Genomic DNA, 22,556 nt, shown 5'->3' with positions numbered 1-22,556 from the left:
GGCGGGCGGCCACCGGCCCTGAACCGAACCAGAAGGGATGAGACAAGCACAGAGACTCTCCCCCATCCCCGACCCCAGCAAGGATGGCTCAGTGGGAAAGCCCCCCTGTGCTCGGCCTCCGTGCCAGGGACAGGGAAGGCGGCCGGGCTTGGTGCAGAGGCAGCTGGTGTCAGCCGCCGCTGGAGACAGAATGCTGGCTGAGACGGGCCCGATCCGGCCAGGGCTCAGACGTTTCCCGTCAAAGGTTCCTGGGAAGGAGAGAGAGAAGACACCGCCCGGCTCAGCCCTCTGAAGCCGAGGCTCGCCCTCCGGGAGGAGGATGCCCTCGTTTCTCTGAGACAAGCAAAACAAGTGCTGGGCGTCTGGGCCGGGGACAGGGCGTGGGGCAGCTAGCGGCTGGGATGTGTGCTCCAAACTGCCTTGGAACATCCCCGTGGGGGCAACCTCTCTCTACAGCTGCTCTGGCACTCTCCGACATGACAGGCGTCTCCAAAAACCCCCTGGAGGGACCGGCACACCTAAACCCCAGGTTCGCCCTTTCGACTCATCCCAGTTTGGGCGAAGGTTTGGGGAGAGGAAGGGCAGCCGAGCAGACTTTGAGACTGACGCATGGGCACACTGGTACGAGTACTCCGAGGAGCAACATTGGCACAAGTACCCCTAGTTCTCCGTCTGCAGAAAACAGAAGCATTTCTAGCCTGCGCGGGGGTCCCAGGGGCAGGAAGGACAGGCACCCAGCACGAACTGTGTGTGCAACTGCCACCTAAGACCTTCGGAGGAGGAGGAGGAATAGGAAGAGCTGATATTTATACCTCGCTTTTCTCTAGAAGAAGGAGTGATTGGATTTATATCCCCGCCCTTCACTACCCAAGGAAGTCTCAGAGGGGCTTACAAACTCCTTCCCCTTCCCCTCCCCACAACAGACACCCTGTGAGGTAGGTGGGGCTGAGAGAGCTCTGACAGAAACTGCTCTTTTTCAAGGACAGCTCTGCCAGACCTATGGCTTGCCCAAGGCCATCCAGCAGCTGCAAGTGGAGGAGTGGGGAATCAAGCCCAGTTCTTCCAGATTAACCACTTAACTGCTACACCAAACTGGTTCTACCCTAAGGAGTGTCAAGGCAGCTTACAATCGCCTTTCCCTTCCTCTCCCCACAACAGGCACCTTGTAAGGTAAGTGGGCCTGAGGGAGCTCTGAGAGAACTGTGGCCCAAGGTCACCCAGCAGGCTTCATGGGGAGGGCAGGGAATCAACCCCACCCCCCCGGTTCTCCAGATCAGAGGACGCCACTCTTAACCATGACACCACCTTGGCCCTCACAGAAGTGCATCTGGTCAGCCTGCCATGGTAGCTGAACGGAACATCTGCACCAGGAGCTGTCAACCTTTTCTGTAAGGAGAGCTTATTCTCAGCACCCTGACCTGGATCTGATCATCATCAGACCTCATCAGATCTGGAAACCTCAGCAGGGTCTATAAGATGATGCATGGGACAGAGCAGGTCGAGAAAGAGGTACTTTTCTCCCTTTCTCACAATACAAGATCTCGTGGGCACTCCATGAAACTGCTGAGCGGTCGGGTTAGAACGGATAAAAGGAAGTACTTCTTCACCCAAAGAGAGATTAACACTTGGAATTCACTGCCACAGGAGGCGGTGGCGGCTACAAGCATGGATGGCTTCAAAAGGGAATTAGATAGGCATATGGAGCAGAGGTCCATCAGTGGCTATTAGCCACAAGGTATAGATAGGGGCTCTGGGGCAAGTGATGCTCTGTCATCTTGGTGCTTGGGGGGAGGTCAACAGTGGGAGGGCTTCTAGTGTCCTGGCCCCACTGGTGGACCTCCTGATGGCACCTGGTATTTCTGGCCACTGTGTGACACAGAGTGTTGGACTGGATGGGCCTTTGGCCTGATCCAACATTGGCATCTCTTATGTTCTTATGGATCGGGACCCTGATTAATACTTGGATGGGAGGCCTCCAAGGACGTCGAGGCTTGCTACACACAGGCAGGCAATGGCAAACCACCTCTGCTCCTCTCTTGTTTGTATTGATTTACATTTTTTACAGTCCACCTTTCTCACTTGGGCTCAAGGAGGATTACAAAGAGTGAGTCTGTACAATCAACACTGGGACATTCAATGAATAATGCCACAGGAATTAGGGCTGCAGAACTAACCAGAAGTCTAGAAACCAAACTGAAACAAAGCATCGGTATTAACAGGACACATTAAATGATGCAAAAATTACACTGTAGGACTCCCAGTTTCAGCAATAGGCCACAGTCTGTAACAATTTATCCAACTCTGCAAAACATTTAGTACAGTGTGACACTTGTCCTGAAAACCGCTGCTCAACATACAGAGTCCACCTACCTCCAAACAGATGTTTGGGGGTAAACTGCATGCCTGCCCAGAAGCTTAGAAAATGAACGCTGGACCAGACGGCCCTTTGGCCAGATCCAGCAAGCCCCTTTCATTGTCAGTCCAACCCAAAGGTAAAAGCACGGGGTAGGAGTCATCTGTTGTCAAAGCAGCATAAACAAAGCGTGGAAGTGAACCAAAGCCCGGGATCCATGATCACACCATGCAGGTGCTGAGTAGTGGGCGGTCCAAAGAATGAGCTGCGAAGGTCAACTCTCATCCAAGTCCCCTGACCTCATATTACGACCCTCAAGCCAAGCCTCAGACCACCCAGCCTCATGGGCATACATGGCAACAATGCTTACTGGCCTACCTTTCAGGATGGCTGTTGCAAGAAGAAGAAGAGATTGGATCTATACCCCGCCTTTCACTTGGAGTCTCAAAGTGGCTTACAATCTCTTTTTCCCTTCCCCTCCCCACAACAGACACCCTTGTGAGGTAGGTGAGGCTGAGAGAGCTCTTTCGAGGACTGCTCTTGAGAGAACAGCTTCAAGAAAACTTGTGACTGACCCAAGGTCACACTAGCAGCTGCATGTGGAGGAGCGGGGAATCAAACCCGGTTCTCCATGCTCCTAACCACTACACTAAACTGACACAGCTAAAATATGTGAACCACGTAGGAAACATTGCCGTTAAATGGTACTATGACTTGGAGGGGGGGGAGTGGAGGAAGAAGGCGACACTTGAAGGTGCATTTCCCCAAAAGGGGCGGGGGGAGACACACATCTTAAAATGGAGCTTCCATCATTTATAACAAGTTGATCAGGTCAACGTGATGGAGAACCAGAGAAGAAACCAAAGCCCATCGGTTTCTCACCATGACCTCTCCCATCAGCAGAGTATTTTTCGGGTGGTAAGGCTAGCCCGATCTCGTCAGATCTCAGAAGCTAAGCAGGCTCAGCCCCGGTTAGTACTTGGATGGGAGACCACCAAGGAGACTCAGGGTCATTACGCAGAGGCAGGCAATGGCAAATCACATCTGGACGTCTCTTGCCATGAAAACCCTACAAGGTCGCCATAAGTCAGCGTGACTTGGTGGCACTTTCCACCACCAAGGAAGATGAACTGGGCCAGGGAGAAATTGGGGGGAGCGCACAGGAAGAACGAGGAAGAGGAAAACAAGTAAGCTCTCCTCTCTCCCACCCCTTTAAAGTAAGCAAAGAGCTGAAAAAGACAAACTCGTGATGTTTTTAAGGCAGCTCGGCAAAGGACCAGCTCCAGAGGACAGGTGGGTGGGACGCCTGCTGGGCCCCCAAAGTTAGCCCACGGTCCAGGCCCACTGCAGCCCTCAAAAGCACCTCCATTTGCATTTTGCAAAGATCAGAGGAGGCCTGTGAGAAGCTTTCCACTGACGCAGCATCCAGGTAAAAGGAGCAAATGCTGGGTACGCTGCGCCAGAGGTGCAAAACTCTAGGAGTCAACCAAGTCCGGTTTTCTGGCCAAGGCACCTGAATGGCTTCTTGGCTACACTCAAGGAGGAGGCTGATGCACCACAGCGGACTGGAAGGTTCTCATCCATCAGTGTCCCAGAAGGTAACTGCCACCACCACCCCCTTGGGTCTGCGCTGTTGCCGGCCAGGTGAGTCAAGCCTCTCGAAAGGTGCAGCACCTGGGCTTTGGCCATTGTGTGAAAGAGTGCTGGACTGGATGGGCCACTGGCCTGATCCAATATGGCTTCTGTTACGTTCTTATGTTCTTGGCTTGGACAAGACTGGTGGCAGCGCAGACCCAGGAAATGATGGGAGCACCTCGCATGGGGCGAGTTAACGCCATGAACCAGCCAGTGTAGAGGAGGATAAACGCAGCCTCTTTTTCTTAAGACGCCGATGCTTCAGAGCTGGGGCAGCACAAGGCTTACAAAGATGACAAGGAGCCTCTCCAAGAGGGAAGGACCATCCAATTCACTCACGCTTGAAACTTCTTCAAAGAGAGTCAACCCCTCTCCCCAAATGGGGGGCGCTCCTAACTAAAGGACCAATCCAGACATCCCCTTTCAATATGCACCCTTGGCCCTGACTTGGACGGCCCAGGCTAGCCTGATCTCATCAGAAGCTGAGCAGGGTCGGCCCTGGCTAGTATTTGGATGGGGGACCTCCAAGGAATACCAGGGTCGTGACTCAGAGGCAGGCAATGGCAAACCACCTCTGAAGCATCTCTTGACTTGAAAACCCCACAGGATCGTAAACTGACAGCAAAACAAACAAACAAACAAAAAAGAGCACACTTCAACCCCCCACAATTAGGGATACTGGCCTCCAGGTGGGATCTGGGGATGCCCTGGAATTACAGCTCACCTCCAGATTACAGAGAACAGTTCCTCTGGAGAGAACAGTTGCTCTGGAGGGTGAGCTGGATGGCACTGTACCCCACTGAGGTTCTCCCCAGATCTCCAGGAGTTTCCCAACCTGAAACTGGCAGCCCCACCTGCCCACCCACCCACCCCCATCCGCTCTGGTGGCCAGGGAGGTCCTGGCAACCCGACCCACCATCTCCGTGCCCAAGCCAGGCAGGGACACAAGCACATGTGCTCACACCAGAGAAGCCCAGCGAAGTCAAGCTAACCCCCCTTCGCCTGGGCAGTCGCTGCCGCTCTGCTCCTGGGAACCGAGAGGAGACACACACACCCCCGCGCCCCCTTTCTTCTCTGCCCCTCTCCCGCCGCCCCCCAGGCTAGTTCGCATGCATAACGGTGCTTCCAGCAGGACAATGGGGCGGAATGGGGCGGGGACACACACACACACACACACGGGGACATCCGCACAAAAGGCGGCGCAGCGCGGCGTTTCCTGCCGGCCTGGCAACGGTCCTGAGCCCCCACCCCACCCCCCACCGCGAGTGCCACCGCTGGTTCTGGCACCAGAGCTGCCAGGGAAGGAGGGGCGGGGCACTCGGGGGTCCCCCCAGGCAGCGTTGCCGGGGGAGTGGCGACCCGCTCCGGCTCTCCTTCGCCACCTGCCCGGCAGCCTCCCAGCCGTGTCCCTGGTCCGATGCCCGCCAGGCCAGGCGAGGCGCCACCTGGCCAGCGTAGCGCCGAGCGCCCGGGGAACCAAGCGTCTCCGGCTGCGGGCCCGCCCTCGCCCTGCCCTGCCCGTCCCCAGACCTCCGCCCGGCTCTTTGCCGGCCGCTGCGGCGTGGCCCGGGCTGGAGGAGCGCCTCCGCCGAGCCAGGGGGCGGCTCCGCCCCGGCCGCAAGCAAAGCGGGAGCAGCCGGCCGAAGGAGACGACAAGCCGGGGAGTCCCCGGCGGGCGCGCAAGGCGAGACACCTGCCCGGCGAGGCCAGGCTCAGCCGCCCACAGACCTGGCTCCGGCTCCTCGGGTCGTCCGGGCTGGTTGCCCATCCTCGCTGGCTCGCCCCGCTAGGGCCGCTGCTGCTGGCGCCGCCGCTTCCTCATCCTCCTCTCCTGCCCGCAGCAAGAAGCAGCGCCCGGCAAGGCTGCCGCCGCCGCCGCCGCCGCCGCCGCACGGAAGCACGCTCGGCCCTCCTCCCTCGTGCCCATGAGGCTCGCCCGCCCGGGCGACGGGAGCGCGGGGAGCCGGAAGGCGGCAGCCGGAACTGCGGGCCGCGTCCGTCAGGAGGCAGGCGACCGACGGCGGGGGCGCCTGCGGCCCGGGCCCGGCGGCACCAATCCCGGGGGCGCCTTTGCGACCAGGCCGAGGCCATGGTCTCCCCGCGGCTGCAGACACAACGCTTCGGCGACTGTTGGCTCAGGCTGAGGATGAAGCGCAAAGTCGGGGCGGGTCGTGACTGTAGCTTGCAGCACTCTTCGATAGGACAGGAGCGGCAATTAGATTAAGTTGGAGAGAAATCAAAGTTGCAAGGCCTCGTGGTCTCCCTTGGAAAGAAAAGCAGGCCTTGGGCTGCTTCATCGTCGCCTGAAACATCCTTCTCCTTCCCTTCTGTAACTAAAGTCCAGGCCCAAGTAGAGTTCTAGGAACCCAAAGCTTGGACATTTCCTGATAGTTTGGTTAGCCCTGTGCTGCCTTCAGACAGAAAGGGCACGCTTGAATTTTTAAAGAAAACACCAGGAACCAACCTAAGCAGGTCTACTCAGAAGGAACGGTCACTTTATTCAGTGGGGCTTGCACCCAGGAAAAGGTTCTTAGGACTGCAACCGTTGCAAAAAAATGCTCAAGTCGTTCATCCCAGTGCATGCAGGTTCAGTGGAAAGCTGCTGTAGTGCAACAGATTACAAAATCCTTGCCAGGTTTGCCCTTCTGTCTTTCATGGAAAAGGAGCTAAAGGCTGGTTTTTAAAACAATGAAAAGGAAGGAACTGCAGAAATCAGTTACTGGGGCTTAAGTCAATTAACTCTGCATGTATTTGCATAGGATATTTAGAATAATGCCTGCATGTTTCTTTAGCACAGGTCTTCCATCCAACATCAGAAATTAAGTAATTATTGTATGGCCAAGAGATCCTAGGATTGTCTGGCAGCTGCAAGTTCTAGCTCTTTGCGTTGTGCTAAGGTGAAGAACTAGACTTGTTTTCAGGGGTGGAGAGAGCTCTGAAAGAACTGTGAGTGGCCCAAGGTCACCCAGCTGGCTTCCTGTGGAGGAGGAGTGGGGAATTGAACCTGGTTCTCCAGATTGGAGTCCGCCGCTCTTAACCACTCTGCCACACTGGCTCTTCCAACATCGGAGAGATGGAGAAAAGCATTATTAGCCAGGGCTCTTCCCACTTGGCAGGCTTTGCAAGCAGTTACATTAATGTTTTTCTTCATTTAAAAAAAACTAAGGACCATCTTGCTAAATGAATCAGAAAAACTGTAATCACCTCTCGCCAATTAAATTAACAATACTTAATTAAACAGTTAGCGAGAGTCAGGGTGGTGCAGCAATTAGCACCTTGGGCCCAGGCTCCAATCCCCACTCCGCCCGGGAAGCCTCCTTCCTGCACGTGCTCTGGGTGGGGGGGGGAGAGGAGTTCCAGCGCTCACTCCCACCCCAGTTTGGCTCACTGTGGAGGAGAGAGCATAGGAGTCTCATGGCATTTTTGGTACTATTGAGATATATACCAGTGCAAGCACAGGTGCCAGGCACAGAGGCCCCAGGAAACAGATCCACGATCCCCCATTGGATCCCTAGAGAATGTGAGATCCTATGTCCCTAGGGTTGCCAACCTCCAGATGAGGCCTGGAGATCTCCCACTATTAAAATTGATCTCCAGAGGACAGAGATCAGTGGAGAAAATGGCTCCTTTGGAAGACGGACTCTGTGGCATTGTACCCTGCTGAATCCCAGAGCCAGGAGGCAACATCTGGGGAAGGCCTTGGCCTCTACGGCCCTTGTTGTTGGCTGTCACACAGACACTGTGTGAGGCAGGATGCTGGACTAGGTGGGTTACTGGTTTGATCCAGCAGGGCTCCTCTGATGTTCTGTTGAAGGCCTTGGCCTCTGTGCCTTGTTGGCCGTCCAGAGGAACTGGTTGGCCACTGTGTGAGGCAGGATGCTGGATTAGATAGACCACTGGTCCGATCCAACAAGGCTCTTATGTTCTTAATGAACATTTCATGCAGTGGAGGTGGAGGAAGGCTGATCTTTCACCTCATTGGGGTATTTATGGGGGACACCGTTGGCTGTGCTGCGGTCTTGGGCCAAGAGCGAGGCTGGCCGGTGGCAGGGATGGGATCCCCAGAAGGTGGCCGGGGGAGGTCCCAGACTTCAGTGTTCCCTCTAAGCTGAGTTAGTGTGAGCTAGCTCACAGCTTTTTTAGCCTCCAGCTCACAGATTTTTGTCTTCGCTCAGGGAGGAGGGCTCCAGAGCAAACCAATTTATGCAGCAGCCAAATGGCTCACTCAGAACTTTAAGGCCAGTAGCTCACAAAGTAGAATTTTTGCTCACAAGACTCCACAGAAGAAGAGAAGAAGAGATTGGATTTATACCCCGCCCTTCACTACCCAAAGGTGTCTCAGAGCGGCTTACAAACTCCTCTCCCTTCCCCTCCCCACAACAGACACCCTGTGAGGTGGGTGGGGCTGAGAGAACTCTGACACAGACTGCTCTTTTTCAAGGACAGCTGTGCCAGAGCTTGTGACTGACCCAAGGTCACATCAGCAGGTGCAAGTGGAGGAGTGGGGAATCAAACCCGGTTCTCCCAGATTAGAGTCCGCGCACTTCACCGCTACACCAAACTGGCTTAGTCCGCGCACTTAACCACTACACCAAACAGCTTAGAGGGAGCATTGGTCCCAGTCCCCTTGGGCACCTTCACGGCTCTGCTCTCTTTCTAAACGGCTGGACCCATTTAGCTGTCAGCATCTCCAGCCTGCCAAGGCAGGAGGACTGGAAAGGGCCTGGCATTTCAGCTCGCCACCCACACGTGTACTCAAAAGTCTGAATCTTCAGACTCGGCACGGAGCGTTAGAAAATCGCTTGCACTTTGCATGCACATTGTGTCTTCAACCAGACGGCCAGAGAGATTTCTGAGCGCTCCAGATCGAACAAACAGCAGACAGGATATAAAGAAAACAGCCACTGAAACCAAACGGGATGCATCTAGCAGCACTGGAGCGGAAAACACCCTCCTCTTAGGAGGATTCATTATGGGACTCCCCAGAGAGCCAGCCACATGGGTTGGAAAGGCTCCCCGGGGCCAGTCAAACAGCTACTTCATCAACTTGAATTGCTATTGATTAGGGGGATCCCAAGTTAGCGCACTGGCGGGAAGACGGAGCCCCTGCTTTTTTATCCAATGGCATGGCCGGCATCTTATTACATAAAAACTTTCACCCGCCTCCTCCTTATTGTGGACGGGTCCTCCTCATTGGCTTAGCTGCCATGATGTCAGCAGAATACTGTCAGCACACAATCATAGAGCTTGAGGATAGAGAGGTCAACAAGAGAATGTCTAAGGAGAGGGCAGAACTCAAGTATAGCTTAAAATGCATGCCGGTTTGAACTTGACAGGTCTTGATCACCAGAGGCCCAAAATCGGCTTCAGAGCCAGCAAGATCTCTAGAAGAGGAGGAGAAGATTGGATTTATACCCCCGCCCTACACTACCCAAGGGAGTCTCAGAGCGGCTCACAAACTCCTTTCCCTCCCCCTCCCCACAACAGCCACCCTGTGAGGTAGGTGGGGCTGAGAGAGAAGAAGAGATTGGATTGATACCCCACCCTTCACTACCCAAGGGAGTCTCAGAGCGGCTTACAAATGCCTTTCCCTTCTCCTCCCCCACAACAGACACCCTGTGAGGTAGGTGGGGCTGAGAGAGCTCTGACAGAAACTGCTCTTTTTCACATCTTAAACAAAAATTAAAACCAACCACTTTTCATGCTATGTTTATGCCGTCAAGACATGCACCCCATTTTGCAGCCAGGTGACACAAAAATGACCTGTCCAGTGTGTTAGTTTTAACAAGAAGAAGAAGAGGAGGAGGAGATTGGGTATATACCCCGCCCTTCACTTGGCATCTCAGAGTGGCTTACAAACTCCTTTCCCTTCCCCTCCCCACAACAGACATCCTGGGGCTGAGAGAGCTCTTTCAAGAACACCTCTGACAGAACTATGGCTTGCCCAAGGTCATCCAGCAGCTGCAAGTGGAGGAGTGGGCAATCAAACCTGGTTCTCCCAGATTAGAGTCCACACCCTTAACCACTACACCAAACTGGCCAGCTGGGAGGGACGGACTGAAACCACAAAGCACCAGGCAAGATGGGACCCTGTTCTCCTGGCCGCATTCTGCTCTCCCAGCCAGAGGAGAAAGCTCTCCTACAGAACAGCACCCCCTGGAGGTAAAGGAAGCCAGGAGACTCAGACTACTTGAAAGATTATATTAGCCCACAGAGGTATTTTATAGGTTTAAATCCTCATTTGGCTTAAAAACTCAGAAGAGAATCTTCGGTCAGTCGCTCTCAATTCAACATTTCTTGGGGCTGTTGTGGGGATAAAATGAATAGGGGTGAACTGTGGATGCCCCAAACCCCAGGAAGGAAGGAAGGAAGGAAGGAAGGAAGGAAGGGCGTGAAGGATGGATCCCCGAGACGCCTGGAAGGAAGGAAGGAAGGAAGGAAGGAAGGAAGGAAGGAAGGAAGGAAGGGTTAACCAACCAACTAGACCACCGCCCAGTGATTGAATTTGGGAGTCGGAAATTATTATTTAAAAACACTTTTATCCCGCCTTTCCCACCCAGTTGGAGTTCTCAAGGCGGCAAATAGTTAAAAAGGCATTAAAAATAAACTTTTAAAAATCCGTATACATAACACAGAACATGAAGGAGGGTCGGGAAGGGAATGCCAGACTGAACAAGGAATCTTCACCCAAGGGGGTGGGGGGGACAGATGAATTTCTCTAGGGAGGGAATTCCACAGTTTGGGTTCCATGACCGAGAAGGCCCTTTCAAGAGGATGCCACATGTCCCAACTCAGATGACAGCCCCCCTGAAGAGAAGCATAATGGTGGGGTTAGCTCATCTGGGAGTTGGCGGTCCTTCAGGTACGCCGGCCCCAGACTTTAAAGGTGAATACTCGCACCTTGAGAGCCAGCTGTGATGTAGTGGTGAAGTGCGCGGACTCTAATCTGGGAGAACCGGGTTTGATTGCCCACTCCTCCACTCGCACCTGCTGGATGACCTTGGGCAAGCCATAGTTCTGATAAGAGCTGTCCTTGAAAGGGCAGTTCTTGAAAGAGCTCTCTCAGCCCCACCTACCTCACAGGGGGGCTGTTGTGGGGAGGGGAAGGGAAAGGAGGTTGTAAGCCGCTCCGAGACTCCTTTGGGTAGTGAAGGGTGGGATATAAATCCAATCTCTTCTTCTCTCTCAGCCCCGCCTACCTCACAGGGGGTCTGCTGTGGGGAGGGGAAGGGAAAGGAGGTTGTAAGCCGCTCCGAGACTCCTTTGGGTAGTGAAGGGTGGGATATAAATCCAATCTCTTCTTCTCTCTCAGCCCCGCCTACCTCACAGGGGGTCTGCTGTGGGGAGGGGAAGGGAAAGGAGGTTGTAAGCCGCTCCGAGACTCCTTTGGGTAGTGAAGGGTGGGATATAAATCCAATCTCTTCTTCTCTCTCAGCCCCGCCTACCTCACAGGGGGTCTGCTGTGGGGAGGGGAAGGGAAAGGAGGTTGTAAGCCGCTCCGAGACTCCTTTGGGTAGTGAAGGGCCATGGGGTATAAAGCCAATCTCTTCTCTTCTAGAAGCAAATTGGGAGTACCCTAGACATCCAGGCACGCTTGAGCCCCAGCGTCTTTTCGGAAATTCTGCCTCCAGAGCACTGTGAGCCACCCTCCCCAACCAGGCGAAACGGTTCCTCCTTTAAATCCCACCCGGGAGACCTCCTTTGGTCTCCAGCAGGCTGACCTCACCCCCCCCCCATCAGCTCTTTCACACCAGGAGGAGGAGGGGCCAGTCGGAGGGAGCCAAAAGGTACGGTGACCGGTCAGAGGCCCCGGCGCTCTCCTTTGATGTGAGGATCCTAAGAAACAGACCCCGTCAGACTCTGACATCTGCAGGGCTTGGAGGTGGTGGTGGGGAGGCTCCCCTGGCCTTCAAAGGGGATCACTGTCTTTGCCTCAGGTCTCATGCGGACTGTTAACAATTTATGGGAAATTTAGACTGCTGATTAAACTGGTCAGGAAAGTTTCTCTTTAAAAAAACACCCCACACGTTTTGGAGAAGCTAGAAGCGTGAAGAACGGGAAAAAAAAAACGGCAACAAACGGCAGAGACTGTTTCCTCCTGGCTCAACTAGCTAGAGCTTTTTAAAAAATATTTTTATGTTATTGCTGGAAGAGAAGAAGAAAAGGAGAGATTGAATTTATCCCCTGCCCGTCACTACCCGAAGGAGTCTCAGAGTGGCTTACAAACTCCTTTTCCTTCCCCTCCTCACAAGAGACACCCTGTGAGGTAGGTGGGGCGGAGAGAGCTCTCTCAAGAACTGCCCTTGAGAGAACAGCCCTGAGAGAACTTGTGACTGACCCAAGGTCACACCAGCAGCTGCCTGTGGAGCAGTGAGGAATCAAACCTGGTTCTCTCAGATTAGAGTCTGCGCTCCTAACCACTACACCAAATTGGCACCAAACACAAGCAGGCAGAAGCGCAGAGAGGTCAAGGCCTCCTCCGGCACAACCCTTCCCTTCTCTGTGCCCCAGGGGCCTTGAGTAATGCCCACAGTTCCCAGTGCCACTGCTGGCTCATAAGTAACAAGAGCCATTCTTTGATGGAAGAACATGGCTGGCGATGCTCCCTCTAAGCTGTGGAGTCTTGTGAGCAAAAATTCTACTTCGTGAGTTACTGCATCAAAGTTGTGAGCCAGCAAACTGGCTTCTGCATAAATTAGTTTGCTCTGGAGCCATCCTCCCTGAGCTAAGGCAAAAATGTGTGAGCCGGAGGCTAACAAACTGTGCGCTAGCTCACACTAACGCAGCTTAGAGGGAACACTGCCCGGCTAGTGGCTTAATGGCCATCCTGGAGAAGAGACAATAACTTCTCTCTTTGCCTTCCCCTTGTGAGCACCATGAACCACAGGAGTCTCGACTGGGGGGGGGGGAAGAGCCCAAGATACCCTTCCTCCTTATGGATCGACTCAGTTGAGGAAGCCACAAAGGACCTCAGTTTGCAAGACATGAGCAATGCTGCTAATGATAGGATGTTCTGAGGTCATTCATTCATAGGGTCACCAGAAGTGAGAAGCGATTTGATGGCACTCGGCACCCACACAATCAGGTTCAGCCCTGGACAGCCCTGGGTCACTACACAGAGGCAGGCCACAGCCAGCCGCCTCTGAGCGTCTCTTGCCTTGGAAACCCCATGGGGTTGCCGTAGGTCAGCTGTGACGTGAGGGCACTTCCCGCCACCAACTTGATGGGCAGCTCAATTCAGGTGTCCCTTTAGACAGGAGGGCATTCACACCACCCCTTAATCCTGATTTTTAAATTCCCACAGTGTGAAAACTCCTTGCGTATTTGTGTTTAGACTCCACATTGCAGTGAGGCAGCTGTGTTGTCTGCTGCTAGCAGGAGTTTTGTGGCATCTTAAAAGACCGCCAGAGGCCAATACTAGCTTAATCTTCTCCAGACGGCAGCATCAGATGCATGAAGTAAAGGCTGTTGGCACCACCTGGTGGCCAACCTAGATATATGCTCAAAGGGTGAATGGAACTCAGTTTGAGTCCAGTGGCACCTTTGAGCCACTGCTTTTTACTCCCCCATAGGTGTGATGCACAGAGACCACGAAGAAGATAAACTGGTTGCTTGCCTGCAACTACCGATCTTCTTCGTGGTCATCTGTGCAGTCACACCACCCGCCCTCCCCTCCCCACTGCTGTTGCTTTCAGTATTGATTATTTCGACTGATTGACTTGACAGCGGTCAGAAGGAACTGGCGGGATGTCCGCGCTCCACCCTTCTCGGCATGCGCAGTGGGGTTCCCGTGCATGCTTGTGCTGGAGGTGTGAAAATCCCGTTGTGAGCTTTGTACAACACCGATCGGACCAGCGAGGGCGCACTGGATCCCATAAGTGTGATGCACAAGAGACCACGAAGAAGATCAACAAAGTTTAATTCTGGGTATACGCTTTCGTGTGCATGCGAAACCTTATACCCAGAATTAAACTTTTGTTGGTCTTAAAGGTGCCCCTGGACTCAAACATTATTGTATCACTTCAGATCAACACGGCTACCCACCTGAATCTCTCTTCAAAGGGGGGAAATGTAAGATTTTTAAACCCCGTGCAAGATGAATGAACCCTGACCTGTATAGCGCAGGCTAGCCACATCTCATCAGATCTTGGAAGCTAAGCAGGGTTGACTCTGGCTAGTATTTGGACCCTAGAAGCCACCCCACCAATCAATCAAATTTACTGTTACAGTCAACGACCAGTGCACTCAATCATTTTACATAAAAAACATTTGAATAATAAATATGAGATAAAACCAACAGTGGCATACTCAGATTTAAAAATCTGTGACTATAACATAGGGATAAAATAAGACAACCATAAAATTTGTGTATAATTTAGATAAAAGATTAGAAAAATCTAACTGCCATGCATTTTACGCTCCTTGCAAACCTGGGCACAAAATCTAGCCACCTGCCTTGTTGTCTGATGGTTCCTGTCGGACAGGAGGCAATCAAGTTTAATTTTATTTATCTACCAGGAAACCTTTCTAAGAGCGGACTAATAGTCTCCATACGGATCACCCTATGGTATACGCAGTTGAAAAATAGGCGTTCTAGAAGCCACCCCGCCATGTGGCCAGTCTTCTAGCACCAACCAGACCAAACCAGACCACCGGGATGCCAGATGCCCGCTCCCCAACCATCACACTTCCAGGAGGCAGAAGGAACCACGGCTGTGGTTTAGTTTTCCCGGTGGGAGTAACTTGCGTCTCGGCACTACCCTACCTGAGACAGGCCTCAGCCGGTTCCCCGCAAGCTCCGAGATGGCCCCCGTTGTAATCGTCTTTTTCAGCCGGGAGCCTCCTGAGGCTGCCATGACCCCCGGCTTCGTCAGCATGTCTTCGCTGCTGGCCCGCTTCAGCTACAAGAGAAAGAGAAGCTCATCAGCAAGTTTGCAAACCAGGAGGCAGCACCCCTCGGGGAACCCATGCTTCCCCCCTTTTGCTCAAGGCTTAGGGATTAAATTCTGGCTTCACGCATCATGATCTTCCAGTGAGGAGCAGGGCCTCCTCAGTGCTGGCACCTGCACGGTCTTTTTAAGCAGTCTCCACCAGTGTTCCCCCTAAGCTGAGTTAGTGTGAGCTAGCTCATGGTTTTTTAGCCTCTGTCTCATACACTTTTGTCTTAGCTCAGGAAGGATGGCTCCAGAGCAAACTAATTTACGCAGTAGCCAAATTGCTCACTCACAACCTTAATACCAGGAGCTCACAAGGTAGAATTTTTGCTCGCAACATTCCACTGCTTAGAGGGAACATTGGTCTCCACAGTCCCTTTTGCTATTTGCACAAAGGATGGCCAGTTTGCTTTCCAGACTTTTATCAGAGCAGCACTAAGACAATGAGCTACAGTCCGAACAGCTGTTGATCCAAATGTTGCCTCCATCACAAACTCACTCAGTGGCCTTAAGGCAAGGCAGTCCCCTTTCACCCTAAATTCTGTTGGATATTGTAACTCTGCATGCAAAGAGGATCTTGGAGGGAAAAGGTTAAGAGAATTCTCTCACTGGGGTACATTTGGCAGATGGCGCCATCAGCTAGATATTCAGCCTCTTTGGCCATTGATTGCCTCCTGTTTTTTCATCCTATTTAGGACCTCTCTTCTCTCTCTTACCTGGGCTCGGAGCTGTAGCAAATCAACTTTTCTGAAGTTAATCTGTTCACAATAAGTTAAATGTATCTACACGGACATATCATGTAAGATGCGCTTCTATTTTTGTAAGTAAAATTTCTTTCTCTTCTTATCATTGGAGTCAGATCATCTTTGTCATTTGTTTGAACCGGGAAACGTGGAGGATCGGGGATACGACATAAAGCTTCTGTGCTTCCGAGGCAAATGATCCTTTTTTAAAAAAATTAACCCAATAAATCCCTCACTTGCAATATGAGAATACTGATACTGGCCTACTTCACAGGGCTGCTGTAGGGACCCCTGTGAAAACGTGTGTTAAGCACTTGTTTATCAAGCTGCTACTTTTAATAATAGTTTATCCAGGGGTCATTTCCTGCAGGAGCGGAGCTCCGGCAGTAAGGATCCCAGGGGGCGGGCACATGCAACAAGCCCCACCCCCTACTCCCAGCAGCCCTCAGTCAGGCCATAAGGAGAAAGAAGCAGCCAGGTGTTGCAGAGCCCCCCCCCCTCTGGCCCGCCTTCAGGTATAAGCTCTCCCTCCTCTGCAAAGACAGATCTGCACGTCCCCCCCCCCCAATAGCTGGCAATCCAAAAGAGTCCAGTGGAGCCTGAGCGGTGGGTGTTGCCTTCTGACACACTTCCAGTGATGTCAGGGGGTGTGGCATATGCTAATAAGTTATGCTAATGAGTTATGCTAATTAGCTCCTGCACGTCTTTTTCTACAAAATGACCCCTGATTATCTATGCTTCTCCTCGACATAAATTACTTTAAAAATTAATTGTAATACACTGTGTAAGTTCTTAAGCACTCTGTGGAAAGGAGGTTCATAAAGCTTTCTAATAAATAAGTTAGATCATGTCCTTGCTTGCCGAAGGTGACGGGATGTCTGCCGGGGATGTCAGTGGGGTGGGGGAAGAGAATGGTCTGTGGGACAGCACAAGAGCATCCCAGGATCCTGAACACATCTATCTAGCTATTTTGAGGGGCCGCAGTGGCTCAGAAGTTAAGACGCTGAGCTGCAGCGACCGGAAGGTCGGTTGTTTGGCAGTTCGAGACCCAAGTGCCGCGTGAGGGAGTGAGCACCTGTCTCTGGCCCCGGCTCCTGCCAACCTAGCAGTTCGAAAGCAAGAAATTGCAAGTAGATAAATAGGTACCATTTCGGTGGGAAAGTAACAGTGTTCCGAGCGCCTCGGCGTTTAGTCATGCCAGCCACATGACCACGGAAACGTCTTCGGACAGCGCTGGCTCTTCGGCTTGGAAATGGAGATGAGCACCGCAACCCTAAAGTCGATTCGACTGGCTGCCGAGCAAGGGAAACCTTTACCTTTATCTAGTTATTTATTTGAAAAACGTTATCTGGGTTCCAGTCGTCTGAGAAAGGCAGGCCCTACAGATGCCTTCAACAAATGCATAACATGCATAGGAAACCAATCAAACCCAAACTGAAACAACTACAGCCAGGCAGAACAGCCCGTCGCCATTTCCAGTATTCCTGCGACCAGAAACAAGACCATGCAAAAATAGCACCATCCCATTTTGGATTCAGCCGAGAAGAGCTGGCAGGAACAAAGTCATTCTGCAGAGTTTTTGACTTGGAGTGGGAGGGAAGAATCCCAGAGACCACCATGCCAGGCCCAGCAGCACTTCTTGGCTTTTCACCTGCTCTGACTTGGGTCGGCTGAATCCCACCCCAAACCAATGAGCTCCTGCTCCCACCAAGAATATCTGTGCTCCCTGATCCACATCACCTCCATCTTGTCTGAATTCAGTTTGCTCACCCGGAGGCACCTCACCACCGCATCCAGAGACTTGTTTAGGATCGCAAGCATTAAGAAACAAACTGTACGGATGACAACCGACCGCAAAGCTTGGGGCTGATCTAATCCACAGAAATACTGAAGAGCACAAGCTATAAGAACTGGGCCTTGGTATCGGCAGCCCTGGGTCTTTGCCAAAGGCCAAAACCAATGGAGGACAACTTCCTGTTTTAAACCAGTCAACTAAATATTAGAACCAAAGGTAGATTCATGGGGATAAGTCTATCAATGACCACTAGCCATGGTGACTGAGGGGAACCTCCATGTTCAGAGGCAGTAAACCTCTGAATCCCAGTGCCAGGAGGCAACATCAGGGGAAGGTCCTGTCCTCCATGCCACCCAGAAGAACTGGTTGGCCACTGTGTGAGACAGGATGCTGTATTGGATGGACGGTTGGTCTGATCCAGCAGGGCTCTTCTTATGTTCTTAACTGTATCAAAAGCAGCCAACAGATCTCAAAGGACAGAAAGGGAAGCATTACCCTTACCCATTGCACTGGCGAGAGATAATCCGCCAGTGCAACTAATGGCGCCTCCACCCCGTTACCAGGCCTTAAGTATGATCGAAAAGGGTCAAGGAATGATGTCTTACCCAGATGAGTCTGGAGTTGCTCTGCCCCTCCTCCCATCACTTTACCCCCCAAAAAAGGCAAGTTTGAGACAGAGCTACACATTGTCCAGTGAGACTTCTTCCGAGAAAAGCTGTGCTGCCACTTCTTTCAGCTCCCTGGGATTTGCCTTGAACGAAATGGACCTGAGAGGTTTTAATCGGCAAAGAAGAAGAAGAAGAAGAAGAGATTGGATTCACACCCTGCCCTTCACTACCCAAAGGTGTCTCAGAGCGGCTTACAAACTCCTTTCCCTTCCCCTCCCCACAACAGACACCCTGTGAGGTAGGGGGGGCTGAGAGAGCTCTTGACAGAAACTGTTCTTTTTCGAGAACAGCTCTTATCAGAACTACGGCTTGCCCAAGGTCATCCAGCCAGGTGCAAGTGGAGGAGTGAGGAATCAAACCTGCTTCTCCCAAATTAGAGTCCACGCACTTAGCCACTACACCAAAGAAACCTGCAAAAGGCCTGGATGGGTCCTTATGCTGACGGGGGTCATAAACAGAGCTAACTGGCCTCGCAGAACCTTCAGCCGCCCTGCTACGATGGCTGCAGAAGTGGGGAGCCCCCTTCGCCATTGTGACGGCCACCCGGTGGACTCTGTGCTGCACCGGATCCACTTCCGGTCTCTCACCGCCAGCTCCCAGCTCAGTTCAAACATTATGTATTGAGCCAAAGCCATTCCTCAAACTGTACCTGGAACGGGCTGAGCTTACTTCTCTAGAACAATAGCTCGCCTGGATCCTGGAACTAACCAATAGATAAGAGGTGTAATAGCCTATCACTGGGAATGGGTATGTGTGTTGGGTGTGGTGTTTGCATGCTTGTGGTTTGCTGAAATCACTTAATAAACCAGAGCTGATCACTGCAATGCGTTTAGAACCCAGTATTTAACATCAAACCTGCAAGCTCCCAAGTACACCTTCTTCAGAGTGAGCGTCTATAGGTGCCGGCAGCTGGCCATTCCAGGCTCTCATTAAGGACTCTCAGAATCTTCCAGAGTGTTCTGGATGCAGGTAGGCTCTGGGGAAAGGACCCTCTCAATGGGCTTTGCCAACATACACACTTTTGGACCTGGGCTGGGCTGTCTGCATTCCTTTCATCAAAAGACGCTATGCTATGAGCACCGGGTTTCTTTCTCAGACAGAAAATTCCACGGCCTGAGAACCCCGGTGGATGTTATCTTAAAGCTAAAAGTAAAGGTAAAGGTTTCCCTCGCTCGAAATCCAGTCGAATCCGACTCTAGGGTTGCAGTGCTCTTCTCCGTTTCCAAGCCGAAGCGCCTGCGCTGTCCGAAGACGTTTCCGTGGTCATGTGGCCGGCATGACTAAACACCAAGGCGCACGGAACGCTGTTCCCTTCCCACCGAAGTGGTACCTATTTATCTACTTGCAATTTCTTGCTTTCGAACTGCTAGGTTGGCAGGAGCTGGAACTAGAGATGGGAGCTCACTCCGTCATGCGGCACCCGGGTCTCGAACTGCTGAACTACTGACCTTCCACAGCCTGCAGTTCAGCGTCTTAACCACTTGAGCCACCACTAGATTCTAGTAATTGTGGATGGGGAGAGACTGGTGGCATGCCAGCGTGGTGAAAAAAGGCTGGGGGCACAGAATTCAACATCTGGGGTTGAGGGTTTTTTTGGGGGGGCGGGATGGTTTCCCCAGTTTACAAACTTTGATAAATTGGGCTCCTTTTGATGGTGACTGGAATAACTATCATGACAGCCCTTCCCTGAGAAAGGACACAGCTTCTGTGGTTGGTAACGTGCAATCAATTAGGTACATTCCTCACATCTTCCAGCTCTTGAGACTGCAAATGAAGACAGGAATGCATGTGGTCCATCCCTGGAAACAGCTCAGAATCTGGAGTGAGAGAAGGGGAGAGCAGATGGAACAGGGTTTCCAGGTGTCAGGCTGGGGTGTGTGTGTGTGTCACTGCATAGCCTGAATTCTCCCCTCCCCCAGGCTGAAGTCCTGACCCGGGTGGCCCAGGCAAGCCCGATCCCGTCAGATCTCAGAAGCGAAGCAGGGTCTGCCCTGGCTAGTACTTGGATGGGAGACCAGCAGCCCCCTAGCATTTCTTCTGGGCCACCTCCCTCCCGGTGAGGCGTTTGGGTTCCGGGGCGCAGAGCTCTCCCGGCGGTTCCGGGCGCCCCCTCGGGAGCTCCGCAAGTCTGGGCCGCCACACTCCCTCCCACCCTGACAACGGAGCCCAGCCGTGCCAGCTCCTTAGGATGCCGCTCTGGGCCGCGCTCAGACTGCCGGGCACTTGTGGAGCAATGATCCCTCCGGGGAAAGCCGGGAGGGAGTTGAGCGGGCGGATGCTCCGGCCACCGGGAAGTCCTTCTGGGGCTTCGGGAACAATCCCTCGATTGCCTTTGTTAGGGAGCCGCCACCGCGCGTGCCCGTGTAGATGCGCCCCCTCCCCAGTGTGCATGTTTGTGAGAAAGAGAGCATGCAGAACATCTCCCCCAACCTCCCTCCACACATGTGCACCGCAGCCGAGTGACCTGGAGGTCCAAGGAGGGCGTGATCCAGTGCTTGCGCCTTCTTCCAGCGTGGATCGCGAGATGCCTTGGGCTGGGTTAGCTCCCGGCCTCCCCCGGCCCCCTCCCAAAAAAACCCTTAGCTACGGGGCTGGAGACCAGCCAGGAAGTCCGGGGTCCTGAGGCAGAGGCAGGCAACGGCAAAGCCACCTCTGTTTGTCGTCCCTGACCTGAATGGCCCAGGCCAGCCTGTTCTCATCAGATCTCAGAAGCTAAGCAGGGTCGGCCCTGGTTAGTCCTTGGATGGGGACCAACAAGGAAGACCGGGGTTGCTACGCAGAGGAAGGCAGTGGCAAATGACTACTGTCTGCTTCTTGCCTTGAAAACGCTACATGGCTACCATCAGGGCTATTTTTGGGGCAGGAACGCACAGGAACGGAGTTCCGGCTGGCTTCAGAGTTGGCCACGCCCACTACAACCAAACCCTCTCTGTGCGTGGCTACAGAGGGAAGGTGTAGTGTATTGGAAACAGCTACATGAATCGTTCCATTAAGCCCCCATGTTAAGCTTGAGCCGATGGAAGGCTCCTCAGAGCGAACTTGCTATTGGTCGCTTCACAACAGCGGCCAATCAGGACTCTACCAATTCCCCAAGCGGGAAGAACTCTCATTGGTCCTTATCCGCACAACCTCATTGGTTGTTAATTGTAAATAGGCGTGGCTATGTTAGCCTGGGAATGTTTAAAAGGAGCCTAGCTCCCAATGTTAATCTGTTCTGGTTATGAATGCGTTTAAGTGCTTGTTTGTTACTTCAATAAAGCTGGATCACTTTGCTGAAATCACTCTCCGGATCTTTGTTAGCGGCGATCTAACAGAAGGCCTGGAGAGTGACCACCCACCCACCCCGGCGACTCAAAGGTGGGCAGGCCAGGGGGCCCCCTGGAAGGATTGGGGAGGCATTTAAATGACTCCCTGTGCCTTCCCTGGCCTTCCCTTCCCTTCAAGGGGGGGCTTGCCCAGGCAAGCCAAGGGAAGGCATGGGGGTGTGGCATAATATGCTAATGAGCTGTGCTGTCGGGGGTGTGGCCTGATAGGCTAATGAGTTTCTGTTGTTGGGTGTGGCCTATTATGCTAATGAGTTCCTGCTGGGCTTTTTCTGCAAAAAAAAAAGCCCTGGCTGCCATAAGCCGGCTGCAACTTGGTAGCACTTCCCGCGGCCCCCCCAGGATCCCAAATGATAAGCAAAAAGACACAGAAGTGATCCACTGAGTAATGCCTCTCTCTCTTACATGGACAGAACTGGGGTCACCAGGAGGGGATGACAACAGGGCACAACAGTCCAGGGACTCAGATTGCTCCAGGCCCTGCGTAGGGTGCCGGGGGGGGGGGGGCAACAGAGACAGCCCTGTTCTAATCCAGCACCTTGCATGTGTCCTCCTAAACATAAGGGGACCCCAAATGCAGTGTGTGTGTGGGGGGGGAGCTTCATCTTGTGGCTCCCAGTAGCTCTAGAGACAAACTGCCCAGAATCTTTGGCAAGAAGAAGAAGGAGAGACTGGATTTATACACCCCCCCTTCGCGACCCGAAGGCGTCTCAGAGCAGTTTACAATCTCCTTTCCCCACAACAGACACCCTGTGAGGTTGGTGGGGCTGAGAGAGCTCTTTTGAGAACTGCCCTTGAGAGAACAGCTCTGAGAGAACTTGGAACTGACCCAAGGTCACACCAGCAGCTGCACGTGGCAGAGTGGGGAATCAAACCCGGTTCTCCCAGATTAGAGTCCGCGCTCCCTAACCACTACACCAAACTGGCAGGAAACCCTCACGATTCCAGAAATGCCAGCCTCCCAAAGCACTCCCCCAAAAGGGAGGTTTGGGTCTGAAACCAGTCAAAACTAAGGTCTCCTTGCTGAGCACCTGACCGCATTGGCCCTTCCTGGGGCTCCTGGAGAGCTTGCCATCCAAGCCATCAGCCCCCTGCCTTCCTGCTG

The 22,556-nt window shown here is 53.0% G+C and overlaps 1 protein-coding gene across 3 annotated transcripts in view; it reads right to left on the bottom strand.

Moving 5' to 3' along the window:
• The window catches only part of SPECC1 (sperm antigen with calponin homology and coiled-coil domains 1), a 134,530-nt gene that overhangs the window by 106,874 nt on the left and 5,100 nt on the right, over nt 1-22,556 (bottom strand). For 2 of the 3 annotated variants that reach the window (XM_015422065.1, XM_015422067.1), the window contains exon 2: nt 14,754-14,889. In XM_015422065.1, the coding sequence (XP_015277551.1) occupies nt 14,754-14,889 (136 nt within the window). Of the gene's footprint in view, nt 1-5,716; nt 5,822-14,753; nt 14,890-22,556 lie in introns of those variants that run through there. The other variant, XM_015422066.1, reaches the window with a different exon arrangement.

Source organism: Gekko japonicus, unplaced genomic scaffold, assembly GCF_001447785.1.
Source record: "Gekko japonicus isolate JY-2015 unplaced genomic scaffold, Gekko_japonicus_V1.1 scaffold182, whole genome shotgun sequence".
Taxonomy (NCBI): Eukaryota; Metazoa; Chordata; class Lepidosauria; order Squamata; family Gekkonidae; genus Gekko; species Gekko japonicus.
Note: the sequence above shows the minus strand (reverse complement) of the source record. Positions and strands in the feature narration are given on the sequence as shown.